The 25238-nt window shown below is 47.8% G+C and overlaps 1 protein-coding gene across 2 annotated transcripts in view; it reads left to right on the top strand.

Annotated features, from left to right (window-relative positions):
- The window catches only part of CD72 (CD72 molecule), a 149839-nt gene that overhangs the window by 115996 nt on the left and 8605 nt on the right, over positions 1-25238 (top strand). For both annotated transcript variants that reach the window (XM_040420699.1, XM_040420698.1), the window contains one exon: positions 24597-24682. In XM_040420699.1, the coding sequence (XP_040276633.1) occupies positions 24597-24682 (86 nt within the window). The remainder of the gene's footprint in view (positions 1-24596; positions 24683-25238) is intronic.

The raw sequence follows: 25238 nt of genomic DNA, 5'->3' as shown, positions 1-25238 counted from the left end.
TCCTCCTTGTCCCCTCTCAACCACCCGCCACTCCGTCTCTCGCCTTGAGCAGTTCCTGCTCATCTGCCCACAGTCAGGTGTCTGTCAAGGACATGTTTGAGCGTAGGAAGCCAATGTGCCAGAGTCACCCCCTTGCCCGGCGTCTGACAGCTGGCTTGACGGAACTCTTAGCCCGCCAGCTTTTACCATACCAGCTGGTGGAGTCTGAGGCCTTCAAAAATTTTGTCGCTATTGGGACACCACAGTGGAAGGTACCCGGACAATTTTTTTTTTCAAAAAACGCAATCCCAAACCTCTACTCAGTTATTGAAAAGGAAGTCATGGCATCTCTGGCATACAGTGTTGGGGCAAGGGTCCATCTGACCACTGATACCTGGTCTGCAAAGCACGGTCAGGGCAGGTATATTACCTACACTGCGCATTGGGTCAACCTGCTGACGGCTGACAAGCATGGAATGCGTGGCTCTGCAGCGGAGTTGGTGACACCGCCACGACTTGCAGGCAGGCCTGCTGCCACCTCCTCTACTCCTCCTACTCCATCCTCTTCCATAACCTCCTCGGCTGAGTCCTCTTCTGCTGCGGTGTCTGGCTGCACATCAACTGAATCCCCCAGCTCCCCAGGGGCTATTCCACATCCCGGATACGACAGTGTCACACTGTCTTGGGGTTGACTTGCCTGAAAGCAGAGAGCCACACCGGACCAGCACTCCTGTCCGCCCTGAACACACAGGTGGATCAGTGGCTGACTCCGCACCAACTGGAGATCGGCAAAGTGGTGTGTGACAATGGAAGCAATTTGTTGGCGGCATTGAATTTGGGCAAGTTGTCACATGTTCCGTGCATGGCACATGTGTTGAATCTGATTGTACAACGCTTTGTGCATAAGTACCCAGGCTTACAGGACGTCCTCAAGCAGCCCAGGAAGGTGTGTGGCCATTTCAGGCGTTCCTACACGGCCATGGCGCACTTTTCAGATATCCAGCGGCGAAACAACATGCCAGTGAGGCGCTTGATTTGCGACAGCCCGACACGTTGGAATTCAACACTCCTAATGTTCGACCGCCTGCTCCAACAAGAAAAAGCCGTCAACGAGTATTTGTATGACCGGGGTGCTAGGACAGCCTCTGCGGAGCTGGGAATTTTTTTGCCACGTTACTGGACGCTCATGCGCAATGCCTGTAGGCTCATGCATCCTTTTGAGGAGGAGACAAACCTAGTCAGTCGCACCGAAGGCACCATCAGCGACCTCATCCCATTTGTTTTCTTCCTGGAGCGTGCCCTACTAAGAGTGCTGGATCAGGCTGTAGATGAGCGTGAAGAGAAAGAGGAAGAGTTGTGGTCACCATCACCACCAGAAACAGCCTTGTCATCATCACTTGCCGGACCTGCGGCAACGCTGGAAGAGGAGTATGAGGAAGAGGAGTCAGAGGAGGAATGTGGCTTTGAGGAGGAGGAAGACCAACCACAGCAGGCATCCCAGGGTGCACGTTGTTGTCACCTATCTGGGACCCGTGGTGTTGTACGTGGCTGGGGTGAAGAACAGACCGTCAATGACATCAGTGAGGACGAGGAACGGGAAATGAGTAGCTCGGCATCCAACCTTGTGCAAATGGGGTCTTTCATGCTGTCATGTCTGTTGAGGGACCCTCGTATAAAAAGGATGAAGGAGAACGACCTGTACTGGGTGGCCACGCTACTAGACCCCCGGTATAAGCAGAAAGTGGCGGAAATGTTACCAAATTACCGAAAGTCGGAAAGGATGCAGCAGTTCAAAACCAAACTAAAAAATATGCTTTACACAGCGTATAAGGGTGATGTCACAGCACAACGGGAATCTAACAGGGGAAGAGGTGAAAGTAATCCTCCTCCTACCACGACCACGGCGGCAAGGACAGGACGCTTTACAGATGTGTTGTTGATGGAGGACATGCAGAGCTTTTTAAGTCCTACGCATCGCCACAGCCCTTCGGGGTCCACCCTCAGAGAACGACTCGACCGACAGGTATCAGACTACCTCGCCTTAACTGCAGATATCGACACTCTGAGGAGCGATGAACCCCTTGACTACTGGGTGTGCAGGCTTGACCTGTGGCCTGAGCTATCCCAGTTTGCGATAGAACTTCTGGCCTGCCCCGCTTCAAGTGTCCTGTCAGAAAGGACCTTCAGTGCAGCAGGAGGCATTGTCACTGACAAAAGAAGTCGCCTCGGTCAAAAAAGTGTTGATTACCTCACCTTCATTAAGATGAATGAGGCATGGATCCCGAAGGGACTGACAGTGGGGGATACGTTTGACTAACAAAGGGCCTGATGACATGCCTTGGCCTCAAAATGGTCCCCACGCTGCTGTATTTAATGTCTGCATACCGGATGACTTTCGTGAATTCTCCGCCACCAACTAGGGTTCAAGCCGCAATGTTTTAGTCACCTTTCTGCCTTGAAAGGTTATCGGCTGCAACAATACCATTATTTTTCAGGCATGTGTACATGCCTAATTTTTCTGGCCTCTGGTGCTGCACTGTGGCTGCAAAAACAAAACAAAAAAAAAGGCACATACATGTGTCAATTCCCCTTCGTGATCGTTACCTTGTTGTGGTGAAGGGGCTTGCGTATCACAATGAAGAGATCATCACCTCTATGAGTGTGTTGGCAATGTTGCCACATCCCAGATGATAAGGCCGTTGCTTCATTATGATCAGACCAAAAGAGATCGGCTGGATAATTTTTCATAGAAAAAACTTTAATTTTCTTTTTTTTTCTTTTTTTTTTTAAGTTGTATGGGTGGGTTTTTAATACATAAAATAAAAAAATCATAATAAAGTCTCTTAATAGTTTATTAGAAATAATGCAGACAATTAAAAAAAATCCCCATCAATTCCAATACAAAGCAAGTACAAAGCTCAGAACTAAATTATTCCAGGATGTCGTAATGGTTCGTTAATTCGACAATGGTTAATCAATTCGACACACGTCCCCGGATAGGGGACGTAACAGGGATTAAACTGATAGGAATAGTACTAGTTAAGACACCACTCATATAGGGTGTCACAGCACATTGCTCCGTGCACGCGCAGTGCCCCAACTTGGGAGTAAGAGGACCGACCAAGCTGCTTTTTCTATCTTCCAGTTCCTAAAATCAATTCAACACAAGTCCCCGGATAGGGGACGTAACAGGGATTAAACTGATAAGAATAGTTAACACACCACTCATACCGTGTGGCAGAGTACATTGCACGGCGCACGCGCAGTGCCCCAAATTGGAAGTAACAAGAAGGACGCACACAGATAAATCACATTTCTGCAAGGAGTTTGTCAACTTTTGACAACTGTTTGCGGTTGTCTAAAATCCATTCAATACACGTCCTGATAGGGGACGTAACAGGGATTAAACTGATGAGAATAGAACTACAGAAAATACCACTCATATCGGGTGTGAGAGTAAATTGCACGGCGCAGACGCAGTGACCGTGGCGTGGATTCAAACAAGGGGGAGGGAGCCAGCGTTTTTTTAACCATCTCCCCGTTCGAAAAATCTATTCAATTCACCTTTCGGGGACCCTTGGTGTTGTACGTGGCTGGGTGGAGGAAGAAACCTTCAATGACATCAACGGGACATGGCTAGCTTGGTATCCAACCTTGTGCAAATGGGGAGTTTGCGGTTGTTTGCGGTGCATTAAAAGGGGAGTTTGGTCTGTCAATGTCTGTGAAGCGGGCGTAACCCTTACACTACCTGATCGATACAACATCATACCTGATCGTATACACACACTGGATGTTTTAAACCACGTTGTTCAAAAAAAATTTGGATTGTTAGGTGATTTATGCCCTTTATGGATTAAAACCCAACTCTGCGTCAACTACGTAATTTTCCATGGGAGTTTTGCCATGGATCCCCCTCCGGCATGCCACAGTCCAGGTGTTAGTCCCCTTGAAACAACTTTTCCATCACTATTGTGGCCAGAAAGAGTCCCTGTGGGTTTTAAAATTCGCCTGCCTATTGAAGTCTATGGCGGTTTGCCCGGTTTGCCCGTTCGCGAACATTTGCAAAAATTCACTTTTCGCCGTTCACTTTCATCTACCTTGCACCCGAGCTCACTAACCATAGAACCCTGTGGAGACTGCTTATCTGCACCTAGTACATGTGGCACACCTTCTAGCATTGCCTCATTTTCCTGTACGTTTATCACAGGGGGTTCCTTCAGCTGTGGGCCTTCACCATCAATAAACCTCCCTACCACATATACAACCAAACCAGCAGGGGTAGCCTGCAAAGGAAAAGGGTGGTCATCCTTATCACTTAATTTACATAACTTCACATTTTCATTAGGCAATGCAGACAACTTGGCACCATTGGAGTATGGCGGAGCTCACCTGAGTGACCACCAGTGGAAGCACGAAAAAAAAAAACGCCAGGAACCAGGCGTGGACGAAAGCAACAGAAGAAAGTGATCCAGCTTCCAAGATGGCAGTAATAAACGTGATATTCTTTATTTCATGGGTGCAGAATAAAATCCAACATATACTTCTACGCGTTTCGGATCGTCAGGTTCTGATCCTTACTCATGACAATAGTAAATACTGAGTGCCGGTCTTATATAGAAAAAAGAGGCCGGACATCTCAGGTGGAGGTCATTAGCAATAACCACTCCTTCTTACATGCAAATTAAAAGACGAAAAAACAACCTGTGCTGGGATCAGTAGTGTAATATCAAATCCTGCCTGCGATTGAGTCCTTGGGATGCGTGTATCCATAAAGAAAGTCCAATAGGGTTCTCTATTTAGGAGGGCACGCCTGTGGTCGCCACCTCGCTTGGGACAGTTATGTGTTGTGACTTTATACAACCAGGCCCAACCATTCAATCTACAGCTAACAATAAAATACACACTTTTATTACTGCCATCTTGGAAGCTGGATCTCTTTCTTCTGTAACTTGGCACCATTGGTTCTAGTCGTCACTTCAGTCCCAGCTGTCACCATAGTCTCACGTCCGGTGGGAACTATCTGACAGTCCTTTTTAATCACATGTCTGTCCAGCATATTCATCACTATACCAGTCTTAGTTTTCAGTATTGTGCTACTCCTTACCCGGGCTAGCATAGGGTCTCTAACTTTCACGACCCCAAGCCTAGCCTTGGTCACAGGCATTTTGGGCCGCACAATACCCTTCTCCCATGCGGATTCCTTCGAGGGAGCAAGTGCAACAGGCTTACCCGCCTGTTCAGACGCTGCGGTTTTCACAGAGACACATCCCCTTACGACAGTTCCTTGCCTCTGGGACTTACCATGTGCCGGCCCAGCAGGTAGCAACTGTCGTCGGCGTACTGTCCCGGGGTCTGCCAGCCCAATAATTACAGGAACGTTCTTACCGCCTGACGTCACGGATTCTGCAGTCTCTGGAGATGAAGATATCCCAAGATCATCTCTCCCAAGATCTCCAGCCTTCTCTGGGTTTCTGGTACCACGACCACCAGCAGACTCCTTACTGAAATCGTTGCCACCTGAAACCACCTGGCCTGGAGTCCAGACCTCTCCCGGACGGTCACTCCAGGCACATCCTTTAGGACCTTGTACACAATCACAGTAAACAAAGTCACTCCGCACCGCTCTCCCCCTCTTTGTCTTCCCGACAGTTGCCCTGGGCAACGGCATAGATCCGCTTTTCCTCGGGAACTCCAGGCACACCACCGACACCTTGGACGTTTGCAATGGGTCCATACAGCGTTGGAGAATTGGTCTTGCGGGCCCACTGCAATTGAGCCCTCAACGCCTCCCGCTCTACATCAAAGCACGCCATTTCACTGGGGCACCAACCCAGCAAAAAAGTGTCCAGAGCAGCACGAGTGGCACCTGCTCCTTTCAGTGACGACGTTGCCCCTAGCAACCACTTTGCCTTCTTTCAGCAGGGACGCCTGGCCGTATCCGACACCAATTGTGGGGGATAGTCTCTTCTCCGGGGGTCATTCACACAAGTATCTTCGCCAGACACCAAGTTTCAGGTCCAAACATCGCTTTATTTGGCACCTCAGTAAAACAAACATCAATAATACAAAATAAACACTTGCCCGGCTGGGCTCTAACCAAACATAACATAACCTGACTCACCTAAAGCACCGTTCAGACATGGTCATAACATCCTGGCCTTCCCAGTCCAATTTCCATCAGCCTCCTGGCTGTACAGAGCACTGTTCACACACGGTCTAAAGTCCATTGCCTTTATGGGGGATTGTGGCCCAGTAGTCCTCCGGTCTCCAGCCTTGTGACCACTTGCGCCCAAGCGTCACGGCGTCCCCCAATAATCTGGCTAGCACCTAACCTCATGGCCCCTCAGCCAGCCCAGCTGAGACCACTCTTCCAGAGCCTCCAGCAGGACTGTGTTTCACAAAAACTTTGTCTCCATCCCCAAACTGGGAGCCACACCGAAGTCCAGCAACAGGATTAAATACCATCCCTGGACATGGGCATATTCCAAAATCCCAGACTGGAGCATGGGGAACACGCACCCACCCAATACATTGCCTGTTCCCAGTAAAAGCCTGCCCCGGACTAGCTGGAGCCAGATAAGCTAACTGTCTTGGTGTCCACCAACTAACTTGGTGTCCACCTATAGCCTCATGCACACGTCCGTGGAACACGGACCGTGTGATACCGACCTGGATTTCTTCTGAGTGCAGGAGCGCACGGCGTCATTGGTTGCTATGACACCGTGCGCTTCCTGCTGCCGCCGCAGTACAGTAATACACTGGTATAGATCATACCAGTGTATTACTGTACTGCAGCGGCAGCAGGAAGCGCACGGCGTCATAGCAACCAATGACGCCGTGCACTCCTGCACTCAGAAGAAATCCAGGTCGGTATCACACGGTCCGTGTTGCACGGGCATGTGCATGAGGCTTATATTTAGGGCCTTTACTTCACCAAGGCCAGGCCCCTTGGTGACACGCTACTGGTGCAAACAACACACCTTTTTCATGCTTCCCCGGGACTTTACTGCACCCATCACTATTCACATTGCCACAGGGTAGATATCAGTGGAGGAAGAAAAGGTGAGGAGCATTGTGGAGGAGATATCAGTGGAGGAAGGAAAGTTGAGGAGCATTGTGGGGGATATATCAGTGGAGGAAGGAAAGGTGAGGAGCATTGTGGGGGGAGATATCAGTGGAGGAAGGAAAGGTGAGGAGCATTGTGGGGGAGATATCAGTGGAGGAAGGAAAGGTGAGGAGCATTGTGGGGGGAGATATCAGTGGAGGAAGGAAAGGTGAGGGGCATTGTGGGGGAGATATCAGTGGAGGAAGGAAAGGTGAGGAGCATTGTGGGGGGAGATATCAGTGGAGACAGGAAAGGTGAGGAGCATTGTGGGGGGAGATATCAGTGGAGGAAGGAAAGGTGAGGAGCATTGTGGGGGAGATATCAGTGGATGAAGGAAAGGTGAGGAGCATTGTGGGGGAGATATCAGTGGAGGAAGGAAAGGTGAGGAGCATTGTGGAAGAGATATCAGTGGAGGAAGGAAAGGTGAGGAGCATTGTGGGGGAGATATCAGTGGAGGAAGGAAAGGTGAGGAGCATTGTGGGGGGAGATATCAGTGGAGACAGGAAAGGTGAGGAGCATTGTGGGGGGAGATATCAGTGGAGGAAGGAAAGGTGAGGAGCATTGTGGGGGAAGATATCAGTGGAGGAAGGAAAGGTGAGGAGCATTGTGGGGGGGGGATATCAGTGGAGGAAGGAAAGGTGAGGAGCATTGTGGGGGGATATCAGTGGAGGAAGGAAAGGTGAGGAGCATTGTGGGGGGATATCAGTGGAGGAAGGAAAGGTGAGGAGCATTGTGGGGTGAGATATCAGTGGAGACAGGAAAGGTGAGGAGCATTGTGGGGGGAGATATCAGTGGAGGAAGGAAAGGTGAGGAGCATTGTGGGGGAGATATCAGTGGATGAAGGAAAGGTGAGGAGCATTGTGGGGGAGATATCAGTGGAGGAAGGAAAGGTGAGGAGCATTGTGGAAGAGATATCAGTGGAGGAAGGAAAGGTGAGGAGCATTGTGGGGGAGATATCAGTGGAGGAAGGAAAGGTGAGGAGCATTGTGGGGGGGGATATCAGTGGAGGAAGGAAAGGTGAGGAGCATTGTGGGGGGATATCAGTGGAGGAAGGAAAAGGTGAGGAGCATTGTGGGGGGGATATCAGTGGAGGAAGGAAAGGTGAGGAGCATTGTGGGGGGATATCAGTGGAGAAAGGAAAGGTGAGGAGCATTGTGGGGGGATATCAGTGGAGGAAGGAAAGGTGAGGAGCATTGTGAGGGGGGGATATTAGTGGAGGAAGTTAAGGTGAGGAGCATTGTGGGGGGGAGATATCAGTGGAGGAAGGAAAGATGAGGAGCATTGCGGGGGGGGCAGTATCAGTGGAGACAGGAAAGGTGAGGAGCATTGTGGGGGAGATATCAGTGGAGGAAGGAAAGATGAGGAGCATTGTGGGGGCAGATATCAGTGGAGGAAGGAAAGATGAGGAGCATTGTGGGGGGGAGATATCAGTGGAAGAAGGAAAGGTGAGGAGCATTGTGGGGGGAGATATCAGTGGAGGAAGGAAAGGTGAGGAGCATTGTGGGGGAGATATCAGTGGAGGAAGGAAAGGTGAGGAGCATTGTTGGGGGAGATATCAGTGGAGGAAGGAAAGGTGAGGAGCATTGTGGGGGGAGATATTAGTGGAAGAAGGATAGGTGAGGAGCATTGTGGAAGAGATATCAGTGGAGGAAGGAAAGGTGAGGAGCATTGTGGGGGGAGATATCAGTGGAGGAAGGAAAGGTGAGGAGCATTGTTGGGGGAGATATCAGTGGAGGAAGGAAAGGTGAGGAGCATTGTGGGGGGAGATATTAGTGGAAGAAGGATAGGTGAGGAGCATTGTGGAAGAGATATCAGTGGAGGAAGGAAAGGTGAGGAGCATTGTTGGGGGAGATATCAGTGGAGGAAGGAAAGGTGAGGAGCATTGTGGGGGGAGATATCAGTGGAAGAAGGATAGGTGAGGAGCATTGTGGAAGAGATATCAGTGGAGGAAGGAAAGGTGAGGAGCATTGTGGGGGGAGATATCAGTGGAGGAAGGAAAGGTGAGGAGCATTGTGGGGGGAGATATCAGTGGAGGAAGGAAAGGTGAGGAGCATTGTGGGGGGAGATATTAGTGGAGACAGGAATGGTGAGGAGTAGAGTTGAGCGTACCAAACTTTAGGATTTTTGGACCCCGGACCCGAACCCGAACATTTCAGTATAAGTTAGGGTTTGGTGTTCAGCGCTTTCTTGGCGCTTTTTGAAAGGCTGCAGAGCAACCAATCAACAAGCGGTTAACTGTCTGACCTTAGAAGCCATCACAGCCATGCCTACTAATGGCATGGCTGTGATTGGCCAGTGCAGCATGTGACCCAGGCTCTATATAAGCTGGAGTCACGTAGCGCCGCCCGTCACTCTGCTGTTACAAGTGTAGGGAGAGGATGCTGCTGGACTTGTGATTTCAGGGAGAGAATAGGAGAGAATCTAACTCAGCGATCTACAGACAAATAGTCGTGTGGGTGCAGGGCACTATCGTTTTACCCTGCCCTGAGCCCATTGACCAAAAAAAATGTATAACATGTATAATTCTGTTAGTTAGGTGGGCAGGGGCGGCCATTTTATGCAAGCTCAGTGTACTAGCACTGCATCTGAGCTTTTGGGACATTGCAAATCACAATTTTTTTGGGCAATCTACAACATCTGGATTAGTCAGTGTGCAATTTAAGCTAGAAATACACCCATCATTTTCTGGGGTTTTAAAACACACTTTTTTTTTTACAAAAAACACTATTTTCAGGCCTTGCAGCATCAGCACGTGTGAAATTACAGACTTATATACTGCTGTCAAATTCAGTTGTTAAACAAACACTGCCAAAATTACTTGGCAGCCTTTGATGCAGATGTCATTGTGAGATACACCCTTAACACATTTGGGTTAGATTCAGAGATTTGAAATACCACCATTTGGTGCACCAATATTGAATTGATACCTACACAGGTTCAGGCCCTGTGAGATACCCCCTCTACATACAGGGGTTTGATTCAGGCATTTGAAATACAGCCATTTTGGGCAAAGAAATATTGATTTCAGGCCTACACTCGTTCAGGCCGTGTGAGATACACCTTCTACATACAGGGGTTTGATTCAGGCAATTTAAATACAGCCATTTTGGGCAAAGAAATATTTAATTGAGGCCTAGTCTGGTTCAGGCCGTGTGAGATACACCCTTTACATAATGTCGTTCTATTCTACTATTAATTAAACACCCATTTAGGGCAAGATCCTAAATTCGAGAAATATGAGGAGATGCTGGAGCTCCTGTTGTAGGGAGAGGACGTGGTCGATCTGTGCCAGCTACACGCACAAGTGAAACCCCTTCCTCAGGTGCGAGTAGGCGACAGAACCTGCAGCGGTATTTGGTCGGGCCTAATGCGGCTCTACTAATGGTGAGGCCTGAACAAGTACAGGCGATAGTAGATTGGGTTGCTGACAGTGGATCCAGTTCCTTCACATTGTCTCCCACCCAGTCTCCTGCTGAAAGACCACAGTTGGCACCTGCAGCCGATGTCCATCAGTCTTTCACCTCACCCCCTTGCACATCAGCCAAGCAGTCTGATCCCCAAGTCATGCAGCAGTCTCTTCTGCTTTTTGATGACTCTGTTAGCAGGGTTTCCCAGGGCCATCCACCTAGCCCTGCCCCAGAAGTGGAAGAGATTGAGTGCACCGATGCCCAACCACTGATCTTTCAGGATGAGTACATGGGAGGACCATCGCAGCACGTCTCACATGATGACGAAACACAGGTGCCAACTGCTGGGGCTTTCGATAGTGTGCAGACCGGCAAGGAAGGCAGGGGTGAAGACTGGGTGGAAGATGATGTGGAGGATGATGAGGTCCTCGACCCCACATGGAATCAAGGTCATGCGAGTGACCTGTCTAGTTCAGAGGAAGAGGCGGTGATCGCACAGAGCCACCAGCACAGCAGAAGAGGGAGCAGGGTGCAAAAGCGGAGCGGCCATCCCCTAGACAGTACGCCTGCTACTGCCCACCGCAGCAAGGGACCGAGCACACCAAAGCCAGCTCCAAGGAGTTCCCTGGCGTGGCAGTTCTTCAGACAATGTGCTGACGACAAGACACGAGTGGTTTGCATGCTGTGCAATCAGAGCCTGAAGCGAGGCATAAACGTTCTCCACCTGAGCACAACCTGCATGACCAGGCATCTAAGTGCAAAGCACGAGCTGCAGTGGAGTAGACACCTCAAAAACCAAGAAAGGTCTCTGGCTCCTCCTGCTTCCTCTTCTGCTTCAGTCTCGGCCTCTTCATTCACCTCTGGAGTGACAGTGCCACCTGCCACCCCGCAAACAGAGGATCTGCCAGCAACACCACCACCTGGGTCACCAAGCATCTCCACAATGTCCCATGGAAGCGTTCAGCTCTCCATCTCCCAAACACTGGAGAGGAAGAGGAAGTACCCCCCTACCCACCCACGATCCCTGGCCCTGAATGCCAGCATTTCTAAATTACTGGCCTTTGAAATGCTGTCATTCAGTCTGGTGGAGACGGATAGTTTTAAAGGCCTTATGGCGGTGGCTGTCCCACAGTACGTCGTGCCCAGCCGCCACTACTTTTCAAGGAAAGCCATCCCTTCCCTGCACAAACAAGTAGGAGACAAAATCAGGTGTGCACTGCGCGACGCCATCTGTGGCAAGGTCCACATAACCACCGGCACGTGGACCAGTAAGCACGGTCAGGGACGTTATATCTCCATAACAGCACACTGGGTAAATGCAGTGGCGGCTGGGCCTGAGGCGGATAGCAGTTTGGCGCATGTCCTTCCACCACCGAGGATTGCAGGGCGCTTCAGTTTGCCTCCTGTTGCTTCCTCCTCCTACTCCGCTTCCTCATCCTCTACCGGCTCCTCATCCGGTCAGCGTAACCCCTTCACCACCAACTTCAGCACAGCCAGGGGGAAACGACAGCAGGCAGTTTTATAACTTATCTGTTTGGGGGACAAACCCCACACCGCGCAGGAGCTGTGGACGGGCCTTGAACAACAGACCGATGAGTGGTTGGTGCCAGTCAGCCTCAAGCCTGGCCTGGTGGTGGGCGATATCTCTTAGAAGCTCTGGGACTAGCCGGTTTGATGCACATCCCTTGCCTGGCGCATGTGCTGAATTTGGTGGTGCAGAGATTCCATAAAAATTACCCCGACATGTCAGAGCTGCTGCATAAAGTGCGGGCCGTCTGTGCGCGCTTTCAGCGTTTTCACCCTGCTGCTGCTCGCCTGTCTGCGCTGCAGCGTAACTTCGGCCTTCCAGCTCACCGCCTCATTTATTTATTTATTATATGCACTTATATAGCGCTACTATATTCTGCAGCACTTTACAGACATTAGCATCCAACTGTCCCCAATGGGGCTCACAATCTAAGGTCCCTATCAGTCTGTCCTTGGAGTGTGGGAGGAAACCCACGCAAACACAGGGAGAACATACAAACTCCATGCAGATGTTGCCCTTGGTTGGATTCGAACCTAGGACCACCAGTGCTAACCACTGAGCCACCGTGCTGCCCACAGGTGAGTCGCACTGTGGAACAGCACTACTTCACCACCAATGACTGGGCCTCCATGCGAGACCTGTGTTCCTTGTTGCGCTGTTTTCAGTACTCCACCAACATGGCCAGTGCCGATAACACCGTTCTCAGCGTTACTCTCCCACTTCTAGGCCTCCTTGAAAAAACGCTCCTGGCGATGATGGAAGAGGATGTGGCACAGGAGGAGGAGGAGGAGGAAGAGGGATCATTTCGTAGGGTTTCCGGCCAGTCATTCCCAAGTGGCTCCGAGGGTGGGTTCCTGCACCCACAAACCCAAGGTACACAATTGTCCAGCCAGGGCACAGTTCTGGAGTATGAGGAGGTGGAGGATGAGGAGATGGAGGAGGAGGAACCATGTTCACAGCAGGGTGGCACCCAGACCAGCTCATGGCCATCACTGGTACGTGGATGGGGGGATACAGAGGACCCAGACGATACACCTCCCACAGAGGACAGCTTGTCGTTGCCTCTGGGCAGCCTGGCACACATGAGCGATTACATGCTGCAGTGTCTCCGCAACGACCGCCGAGTTGCCCACATTCTAACTTGTGCTGATTACTGGGTGGCTACGCTGCTGGATCCCCGTTACAAGGACAACGTACCGTCCTTAATTCCATCACTGGAGCGTGATCCTAAGATGCGCGAGTACAAGCGCACGCTGGTAAACGCGCTGCTGGTAGCATTCCCACCTGACAGCGGGGGCACAGTGGAAGCACAAGGCGATGGCAGAGGAGGAGGGAGGAAGAGGTCGCCAACGCAGCTGGGGCACCGCCAGCACCTCAGAAGGCAGGGTTAGCATGGCCGACATGTGGAAAAGCTTTGTCAGCACGCCACAACAACCAGCACCACCAGCTGATATGGAACGTCTTAGCAGGAGGCAGCATTTCACCAACATGGTGGAGCAGTATGTGTGCACACGCCTACACATACAGAATGACGGGTCTGCCCCCTTCAACTTCTGGGTCTCCAAATTGTCCACATGGCCTGAGCTTGCCCTTTACGCCTTGGAGGTGCTGGCCTGCCCTGCAGCCAGTGTATTATCTGGACGTGTGTTTAGCACGGCAGGGGGCGTCATCACAGACAAGCGCAGCCGCCTGTCCACAGCCAACGTGGACAAGCTCACGTTCATTAAAATGAACCAGGCCTGGATCCCTTAGGACTTGTCCGTACCTTGTGCAGAATGGACATGTATACCGGCACTAAGCAGCCATTGTTATACTGCAGCGCCATTGCTCATTCTTGTATTTTGGATATTTCACACTCTTTTGGAGTTTACCTTAATTTTACTAAATTAAATTAAAACCAAAAACCTGTGTTGGCTATCTCGTCCTCCTCCACCGCTACGTCCACCGCCTCCTCAAACTCCTACTCCATATGGAACTCCACCTCATAAATCAAATATTTTTTTTTATTTGTACGTATTTTATTTTATATCATTTTACTACTTTGTCATTAACATTTTCTGGTGAAATTCACCAATTTTTGGGTGTATAGTACCACTGCTATACCTAGTAGGCCGGTAAAAAAAAATAAAAAAAAATTGTCAGTTACATTTTCTGGTGAAATTCACCAATTTTTGGGTGTAATATACCCCTCCTCTACCTAGTAGACAGCTTAATAAATTTCAATAATTTTCTGTTACATTCTTGGGTTGACATTATACAATGTTAGATGTGAATAAACCCCCGCTCTGCATAGGTGACAGGGAATACAATGTAATATATTATTCAGTATTTAACCCCTTAAGGACGCAGGGCGTATCGGTACGCCCTATTTCCCGAGTCCTTAAGGACTCAGGGCGTACCGGTACGTCCTAACTTGAAATCAGTATTCCGGCGCCCGAGGGGTTAAACGGAACGGGATTTCGGCTGAAATCCTTCAGCCGGCATCCTGTGACAACGCCAGGGGGGGTCATGTGACCCCCCCGTGTCGGCGATCGCAGCAAACCGCAGGTCAATTCAGACCTGCGGTTTGCTGCGCTTTTTGCAGTTTCTGATGCCCGCGGTCCCTGACCGCGGGGATCAGAAACTTTTGAGTGCCTATAATCAGTATTTTTCACCCCCCCCCTGCACCCCTGCACGATTTTATGCCGGCGGGTGGTGTCGCATGCGGTGGGGGCGGTGCGGGAGGCGGGCGGTGCGGCAGGCGGGATCGCGATCCCCCGCCCGCCTCCCCATGAAAGATCGTTGGCTTCTAGTGGGGATACCAGGGTGCCAGCACATTGCTGGCACCCTGGTATAAACGGCTGACATCTGTGCAGATGTCAGCCGTTTAACCCTTTCCATACCGCGGTCCGTACGGACCGCTGTATGGAAAAAGTTAACTGTCATCGTCAGGGAGCTCCCTCCCTCTCCATCGGGGGGCTGCTGTGCCTTTGCAGCCCCCCGATGGAGAGGGAGAGAGCTCCCAGACAGCCCCCCTCAGCCCTGTGCTTACCCTTCCCCGTCTGCGAAGTTCTGAGCAGACGGGGAGGGTTCCCATGGCAACAGGACGCCGTCTCAGGCGTCCTGCTGTCCATGGTGCTGAACAGATCTGTGCTGAAACATAGATCTGTTCAGTGTAAGTAAAATACAGTACAGAACAATATATATTGTACTGTACTGTATTATACAGACATCAGACCCACTGGATCTTCCAGAACCAAGCGGGTCTGGGTCAAAAAAAAAGTTAAAAAAAGTGAAAAAAGTTAAGATAAAAAAAAAAACATTCATCACTGAATAAAAATGAAAAAAATAAACTACACTACACATATTAGGTATCGCCGCGTCCGTAACGACCTGATCTATAAAACGGTCATGTTACTTTCCCCGCACGGTGAACACCATAAAAAAAAAAAAAAAAAAATATGAGAAAATTGAAATTTTGCCCACCTTACTTCCCAAAAAAGGTAATAAAAGTGATAAAAAAAGTCACATGTACGCCAAAATAGTACCAATCAAACCGTCATCTCATCCCGCAAAAATCATACCTTACCCAAGATAATCGCCCAAAAACTGAAAAAACTATGGCTCTCAGACTAAAGAAACACTAAAACATGATTTTTTTTGTTTCAAAAATGAAATCATTGTGTAAAACTTACATAAATAAAAATAAAGTATACATATTAGGTATCGCCGCGTCCGTATCGACCGGCTCTATAAGAATATCACATGATCTAACCCCTCAGGTGACCACCGTAAAAAATAAAAAATAAAAACGGTGTAAAAAAAGCCATTTTTTGTCATCTTACGTCACAAAAAGTGTAATAACAAGCGATCAAAAAGTCATATGCACCCCAAAATAGTGCCAATTAAACCGTCATCTCTTCCCGCAAAAAATGAGACCCTACTCAAGATAATCGCCCAAAAACTGAAAAAACTATGGCTCTTAGACTATGGAGACACTAAAACTTTTTTTGGTTTTAAAAATGAAGTTATTGTATAAAACTTACATAAATAAAAAAAAAGGTATACATATTAGGTATCGCCGCGTCCGTGACAACCTGCTCTATAAAATTACCACATGATCTAACCTGTCAGATGAATGTTGTAAATAACAAAAAAAAAACAAACGTGCCAAAAAAGCTATTTCTTGTTACCTTGCCGCACAAAAAGTGTAATATAGAGCAACCAAAAATCATATGTACCCTAAACTAGTACCAACAATACTGCCACCCTATCCCGTAGTTTCTAAAATGGGGTCACTTTTTTGGAGTTTCTACTCTAGGGGTGCATCAGGGGGGCTTCAAATGGGACATGGTGTCAAAAAAACCAGTCCAGCAAAATCTGCCTTCCAAAAACCGAATGGCATTCCTTTCCTTCTGCGCCCTGCCGTGTGCCCGTACAGCGGTTTACGAACACATATTAGGTGTTTCTGTAAACTACAGAACCAGGGCCATAAATAATGAGTTTTGTTTGGCTGTTAACCCTTGCTTTGTTACTGGAAAAAAAATATTAAAATGGAAAATCTGCCAAAAAAGTGAAATTTTGAAATTGTATCTCTATTTTCCATTAAATCTTGTGCAACACCTAAAGGGTTAACAAAGTTTGTAAAATCAGTTTTGAATACCTTGAGGGGTGTAGTTTCTTAGATGGGGTCACTTTTTTGGAGTTTCTACTCTAGGGGTGCATCAGGGGGGCTTCAAATGGGACATGGTGTCAAAAAAAACAGTCCAGCAAAATCTGGCTTCCAAAAACCATACGGCGCACCTTTCACTCTACGCCCCGCTGTGTGGCCGTACAGTAGTTTACGGCCACATATGGGGTGTTTCTGTAAACGGCAGAGTCAGGGCAATAAAGATACAGTCTTGTTTGGCTGTTAACCCTTGCTTTGTTAGTGGAAAAAATGGGTTAAAATGGAAAATTAGGCAAAAAAATGAAATTCTCAAATTTCATCCCCATTTGCCAATAACTCTTGTGCAACACCTAAAGGGTTAACAAAGTTTGTAAAATCAGTTTTGAATACCTTGAGGGGTGTAGTTTCTTAGATGGGGTCACTTTTATGGAGTTTCTACTCTAGGGGTGCATCAGGGGGCTTCAAATGGGACATGGTGTCAAAAAAACAGTCCAGCAAAATCAGCCCTCCAGAAACCAAACGGCGCACCTTTCACTCTACGCCCCGCTGTGTGGCCGTACAGTAGTTTACGGCCACATATGGGGTGTTTCTGTAAACAGCAGAGTCAGGGCAATAAAGATACAGTCTTGTTTAGCTGTTAACCCTTGCTTTGTTAGTGGAAAAAATGGGTTAAAATGGAAAATTAGGCAAAAAAATGAAATTCTCAAATTTCATCCCCATTTGCCAATAACTCTTGTGCAATACCTAAAGGGTTAACGAAGCTTGTAAAATCAGTTTTGAATACCTTGAGGGGTGTATTTTATAGAATGGGGTCATTTTTGGGCGGTTTCTATTATGTAAGCCTCGCAAAGTGACTTCAGACCTGTTGTGGTCCCTAAAAATTTGGTTTTTGTAAATTTCTGAAAAATTTCAAGATTTGCTTCTAAACTTCTAAGCCTTATAACATCCCCAAAAAATAAAATATCAATCCCAAAATGCTACAAACATGAAGTAGACATATGGGGAATGTAAAGTCATCAAAATTTTTGGGGGTATTACTATGTATTACAGAAGTAGAGAAACTGAAACTTTGAAATTTGCAAATTTTTCAAAATTTTTGGTAAATATGGTATTTTTTTATGCAAAAAAATTTACTTTTTTGACCCAATTTTAGCAGTGTCATGAAGTACAATATGTGACGAAAAAACAATCTCAGAACGGCCTGGATAAGTCAAAGCGTTTTAAAGTTATCAGCACTTAAAGTGACACTGGTCAGATTTGCAAAAAATGGCCAAGTCCTTAAGGTGAAATAGGGCTGAGTCCTTAAGGGGTTAATGTGCGCCACATCCTTACATTCAATGCTTAAACTTTGAATAGTTGTCCCACTTTTAACGCTTTAATAATTTTGCCCATATTTCAACTCTATAATTTAAAATTTGAAAAAATGAATCCTCCCTTGGATGTGGTCTCTCTTTCTCACGCTCCCTCTCCGGCCTGGAACCCTGATTCCCCTCCACCCCTGATCACCATGGTAGGCGCAGAAAAGAACATGGAAAGTTGATAGAGCAGATATCCAATTGTATGGTGAACATCACAGGGACGTGTGACATGGTGGGGCAGTATGTGTGCACACGCCTACACGTACTGACTGATGGGTCTGCCCTGCAACTTCTGGGTCTCCAAATTGGGCACATGGCCTGAGCTTGCCCTTTACCCCTTAGAGGTGCTGGCCTGCCCTGCAGCCAGTGTATTGTCTGAATGTGTGTTTAGCACGACTGCAGGGGGTTATCACAGGTTATATTTCCCAATGTTTAAAAAAAAAATACAAATACATTTAAAACCAAAAAGCAGTGTAGGCTACCTCCTCCTCCTACACCGCCGCTTCCACCTCCACCTCAACCTCCTACTCCATATGGACCTCGTCCTCCTAGATCAAGATTATTATTTTTTATTTTTACGTATTTTATGTTATTTGTAGTCATTTCCCTATCCACATTTGTTTGCAGCGCACTTGCCATGCTCTTAACCACATTTTGATGCCATTTGCAGCCCTCTAGCCCTTTCCATGACATTTTTACAGCCATTTTAGTGCTCAAAAGTTCGGGTCCCCATTGACTTCAATGGGGTTTGGGTTCGGGGTCAAGTTCGGGTCCCGAACTCGAACTTTTTTCAGAAATTCGGCCGAACCCATCGAACCCGAACATCCAGGTGTTTGCTCAACTCTAGTGAGGAGCATTGTGGGGGGAGATATCAGTGGAGGAAGGAAAGGTGAGGAGCATTGTGGGGGGAGATATCAGTGGAGGAAGGAAAGGTGAGGAGCATTGTTGGGGGAGATATCAGTGGAGGAATAAAATGTGAGGAGCATTGTGGGGGGAGATATCAGTGGAGGAAGGAAAGGTGAGGAGCATTGTTGGGGGAGATATCAGTGGAGGAAGGAAAGGTGAGGAGCATTGTGGGGGGAGATATTAGTGGAGGAAGGAAATGTGAGGGATATTGTGGGAGAAGATGCTAATAAAGGAAAGAAAGGTGAGGTGAATTGTGGGAGAAGAAATCCACCATCCTCAGTGACAACACATGGGCAGGGTCCCCACCAGCTTAGCTCTATCAATGGATTCTCAAAGACTGAAGTCCACCAGCTCCTGCAAGAGAGGAGAATCCAGGACCAGAGACGACAGCAATACTTTTAACTAAGGCTCTTTCACACTTGCGTTGTCCGGATCCGGTGTGTACTCCACTTGCCGGAATTACACGCCGGATCCGGAAAAACGCAAGTGTACTGAAAGCATTTGAAGACGGATCCGTCTTCCAAATGCTTTCAGTGTTACTATGGCACCCAGGACGCTATTAAAGTCCTGGCTGCCATAGTAGTAGTGGAGAGCGGGGGAGCAGTATACTTACCGTCCGTGCGGCTCCCGGGGCGCTCTCAGAATGACGTCAGAGCGCCCCATGCGCATGGATGACGTGCCATGCGATCACGTCACCCATGCACGTGGGGCGCCCTGACGTCACTCTGAAGCGCCCGGGGAGCCGCACGGACGGTAAGTATGCTGCTCCCCCGCTCCCCACTACACTTTACCATGGCTGACAGGACTTTAGCGTCCCGGCAGCCATGGTAACCATTCAGAAAAAGCTAAACGTCGGATCCGGCAATGCGCCAAAACGACGTTTAGCTTAAGGCCGGATCCGGATCAATGCCTTTCAATGGGCATTAATTCCGGAACCGGCCTTGCGGCAAGTGTTCAGGATTTTTGGCCGGAGCAAAAAGCGCAGCATGCTGCGGTATTTTCTCCGGCCAAAAAATGTTCCGTTCCGGAACTGAAGACATCCTGATGCATCCTGAACGGATTTCACTCCATTCAGAATGCATTAGGATAAAACTGATCAGGATTCTTCCGGCATAGAGCCCCGACGACGGAACTCTATGCCGGAAGACAATAACGCAAGTGTGAAAGAGCCCTTAGGAGTTATCAGTATCAGAACCGGCTCCCAGGGTTCTCATGTGAAGGTATTCTAGAACTTGCTCTCATACAAGAGAATTTCAGAATCGGCTCCCAGGCTTCTTATTTCAATGAATTTCAGAACTGGGTCCTGGGCTTCCCATGTCAGAGAATTCCAGAACTGGCTTCCAGGGTTCTCATATTAGAGAATTCCAGAACCAGGTTCCAGGGTTCTCATATTAGAGAATTCCAGAACCAGGTTCCAGGGTTCTCATATCAGATAATTCCAGAACCGGCTTCCAGGGTTCTCATATTAGAGAATTCCAGAACCAGGTTCCAGGGTTCTCATATCAGATAATTCCAGAACCAGGTTCCAGGGTTCTCATATTAGAGAATTCCAGAACCAGGTCCCAGGGTTCTCATATCAGATAATTCCAGAACCAGGTCCCAGGGTTCTCATATCAGATAATTCCAGAACCAGGTCCCAGGGTTCTCATATTAGAGAATTCCAGAACCAAGTCCCAGGGTTCTCATATCAGATAATTCTAGAACCGGCTTCCAGGGTTCTCATATTAGAGAATTCCAGAACCAAGTCCCAGGGTTCTCATATCAGATAATTCTAGAACCGGCTTCCAGGGTTCTCATATTAGAGAATTCCAGAACCAGCTCCTGGGCTTCTCATGTCGGACAAATTGCTGGAGTGGGTTTATTATCTACTAGTTCTTAAAAGGGTCTAATGGACAGCTTTTTAACATAATACATACATACACTGCTCAAAAAAATAAAGGGAACACTTAAACAACACACTGTAACTCCAAGTCAATCACACTTCTGTGAAATCAAACTGTCCACTTAGGAAGCAACACTGAGTGACAATCAATTTCACATGCGGTTGTGCAAATGGGATAGACAACAGGTGGAAATTATAGGCAATTAGCAAGACACCCCCAATAAAGGAGTGGTTCTGCAGGTGGTGACACAGACCACTTCTCAGTTCCTATGCTTCCTGGCTGATGTTTTGGTCACTTTTGAATGCTGGCGGTGCTTTCACTCTAGTGGTAGCATGAGACGGAGTCTACAACCTGGCTCAGGTAGTGCAGCTTATCCAGGATGGCACATCAATGCGAGCTGTGGCAAGAAGGTTTGCTGTGTCTGTCAGCGTAGTGTCCAGAGCATGGAGGCGCTACCAGGAGACAGGCCAGTACATCAGGAGACATGGAGGAGGCCGTAGGAGGGCAACAACCCAGCAGCAGTACCGCTACCTCCACCTTTGTGCAAGGAGGAACAGGAGGAGCACTGCCAGAGCCCTGCAAAATGACCTCCAGCAGGCCACAAATGTGCATGTGTCTGCTCAAACGGTCAGAAACAGACTCCATGAGGGTGATATGAGGGCCCAACGTCCACAGGTGGGGGTTGTGCTTACAGCCCAACACCGTGCAGGACGTTTGGCATTTGCTAGAGAACACCAAGATTGGCAAATTCGCTACTGGCGCCCTGTGCTCTTCACAGATGAAGCAGGTTCACACTGAGCACATGTGACAGACGTGACAGAGTCTGGAGACGCCGTGGAGAACATTCTGCTGCCTGCAACATCCTCCAGCATGACCGGTTTGGCATTGGGTCAGTAATGTTGTGGGGTGGCATTTCTTTGGAGGGCCGCACAGCCCTCCATGTGCTCGCCAGAGGTAGCCTGACTGCCATTAGGTACCGAGATGAGATCCTCAGACCCCTTGTGAGACCGTATGCTGGTGCGGTTGGCCCTGGGTTCCTCCTAATGCAAGACAATGCTAGACCTCATGTGGCTGGAGTGTGTCAGCAGTTCCTGCAAGACGAAGGCATTGATGCTATGGACTGGCCCGCCCGTTCCCCAGACCTGAATCCAATTGAGCACATCTGGGACATCACTTCTCGCTCTTTCCACCAACGTCACGTTGCACCACAGACTGTCCAGGAGTTGGCAGATGCTTTAGTCCAGGTCTGGGAGGAGATCCCTCAGGAGACCGTCCGCCACCTCATCAGGAGCATGCACAGGCGTTTTAGGGAGGTCCTACAGGCACGTGGAGGCCACACACACTACTGAGCCTCATTTTGACTTGTTTTAAGGACATTACATCAAAGTTGGATCAGCCTGTAGTGTGTTTTTCCACTTTAATTTTGAGTGTGACTCCAAATCCAGACCTCCATGGGTTAAAAAATTTGATTTCCATTTTTTTATTTTTGTGTGATTTTGTTGTCAGCACATTCAACTATGTAAAGAACAAAGTATTTCAGAAGAATATTTAATTAATTCAGATCTAGGATGTGTTATTTTTGTGTTCCCTTTATTTTTTTGAGCAGTGTATATTCTGTGCATCAGGTTTTTTGACTTGTTTTTGCTGTCAGTGAATGAAACAATTCAGCGGCAGTAACCCTGTACATAGATTATCTTGTTCTCAGCTGAGGATTTGCTACATTTTACCCAGTGTAGACAATAGTTGGCGAGGTGCACACATCAGCAGCGGTGGCACAAATGACTCTGCTAGTTTGTTACGAGGTATCAGTCTCGAGTCCATGATCTTTAGCTCACAGAGCATTGTCTAGAGACTGGATAAAAGTGTAGCAAACCCTCAGCTGAGAGCAGAACAAACCAAAAACAAGCCTCAATATGTGAAACAGTAAATCTGGGCAAAAGTTTAGAAGACCAATATATACCTACAATGTTGTTTACAAACAAACAACGACAAAATGCCCAAAATGATCATAAATAGAATTCATTTTGTTACAACAAATTCATAACATATCATAATGTACACAATAATAAAAATAGCCGTGAACACCAGCAGAAAGGCCGAAACCCACCGGCCTCTGCCGCCATCACCCACCAATAGCTGTTAAACATGAATGCATAGATGATCAAATCAACAAAGTCATAGCAATAATTGGCCCAATATAGGAAGAAGCTAAAAATGTAGCATATAAGAACATCACACAAAACGTGTACAAATCCCTAAAAAGAACAAAACTCTATCACTCAATAGAGCCAATAGCCAAAGACAGAGGTGCAGCGAAGACGAAGCTGAGGCGAAACGCGCGTCGAGGGTCCTATCCTGACCTGCGCTGCTCTTCTCACCCCCATCATCTCCTGCGGTACACATTGATTTGATTACAACTATTTTCTTGGCTCATTTCACCCTGATCAGTCAGAAAAATGCATTGAAATCCTGGATCCGTCTTTCCGGCGTCATCCGGCAAAATGGATCCGACATTTTTTTTTTTTCACCTTTTTTCCATGCGCAGGCCGGAAGGATGGATCCGGCATTCCGGTATTGTAACGGACCGTTTCAACAGACAAGGGGTTAAAATCCGTTTAGGCGATATGCCCCTTTCTGAGAGACAGGCACAGCTACTGCAGAACACCAAAAGACCGAACTGGATACAAAGTAGCACTCCAAACTGGAACCTCACGAATAGCTGCTAGCAGACGAACGGGAAAAGCATACAATCCTGGCAATCGGTCTTCTAACAGCATACAGTGAATCCCCCCAATAACGAGACAAGGCTCCGTGTTGAGGGTCAAACAGTGGTCTGACTGTACTTCACGTACAGCCTCTTTTATTCATAAACCACAAACATAGTACTGCCCACAGGGGTTTGAAATACAACCAATCAGTAATTAACAACACATACAATGTAACTACAGCAACCAATCGTTCACGCCCCCAGAGGACCAGAATGAAGACTGACATAGGACAACATATCCCCACAATGCATCATGGTTTCCTCCTCTCTGTCCAGACAACCTGAAGAGCAATCCAATTATCTCTGAGGACAAAGGGAGATCGCCAATACACATGTGAGGACAACAGAACAGACATCACCATTTAAACACACAATGGGACAATGGCACAATAGAAACACACCCAGCATATTCCTCCCAAGCTGACAAGTTACACTTATTATAAATTGTTACAACTTTGTGAGTTTACATTGGCCATACATATAACTTACATTAATTCAAACAGTATAACGTGGGGACAAACCTATCCAAAATTCACTTGAATCGGTTCAGGGGTTTAAAAGTTAGCATATGGCCCATAATCCTGGGGCAAGAGGCCAGCAGCCAGTCCTCTCCAAAACCCAGTGGCGAGGTCGATTTCGCCACAGGTATTATGAATACATTCCTATGGGAAAAAATGCCGGTTCCCGCATTCAGGCAAGTCTTCAGTTTTTTTGGCTGGAGATAAAACCGTAGCATGCCGCGGTATTATCTCAGTCCTGATCAGTCACATCCTCAGCGGATCGCTCTCCATTCAGAACGCATGGGGATAGCGCTGATCAGGTCTTTTCCGGCATTGAGCCCTTTTGACGGAATTCAATGCCGGAAAAGAAAAGCGCTAGTGTGAAAGTAGCCTTAGCTATGTACAGGGTTACTGCCACTAAATAGAAACAAGAGTCTCTTATTCACTGAAACAAGCAGAGATCTTGAAAATTTGAGAAAAGTTCTGAAAAGTTCTTGTGATTTCATTGGTTTCAGAATCTGATTGAGAACAGTGGAGAAAGTTACTGGATCGGTCTACATAGAAAGGATGAGTCCTGGAAGTGGTCGGACGGATCCATCAAGTGAGTGACGACGGGGGAGCCGGGGGTATATATAGTGCTATATCTGACAGTATATACCACACCTGATACTATATATATATCACTGCTCACCCCCCGGTACATTATAGGAGCCTCATACATACAGTATATATAGTGTTATATCTGACAGTATATACCACACCTGGTACTATATATATATATATACACTCACCTAAAGAATTATTAGGAACACCTGTTCTATTTCTCATTAATGCAATTATCTAGTCAACCAATCCCATGGCAGTTGCTTCGATGCATTTAGGGGGGTGCTCCTGGTCAAGACAATCTCCTGAACTCCAAACTGAATGTCAGAATGGGAAAGAAAGGTGATTTAAGCCATTTTGAGCGTGGCATGGTTGTTGGTGCCAGACGGGCCGGTCTGAGTATTTCACAATCTGCTCAGTTACTGGGATTTTCACGCACAACCATTTCTAGGGTTTACAAAGAATGGTGTGAAAAGGGAAAAACATCCAGTATGCGGCCGTCCTGTGGGCGAAAATGCCTTGTGGATGCTGGAGGTCAGAGGAGAATGGGCCGA

The sequence above is a fragment of the Bufo bufo genome, chromosome 2, assembly GCF_905171765.1.
Source record: "Bufo bufo chromosome 2, aBufBuf1.1, whole genome shotgun sequence".
NCBI lineage: Eukaryota > Metazoa > Chordata > Amphibia > Anura > Bufonidae > Bufo > Bufo bufo.
This window is presented reverse-complemented; position numbering and strand designations above follow the sequence as displayed.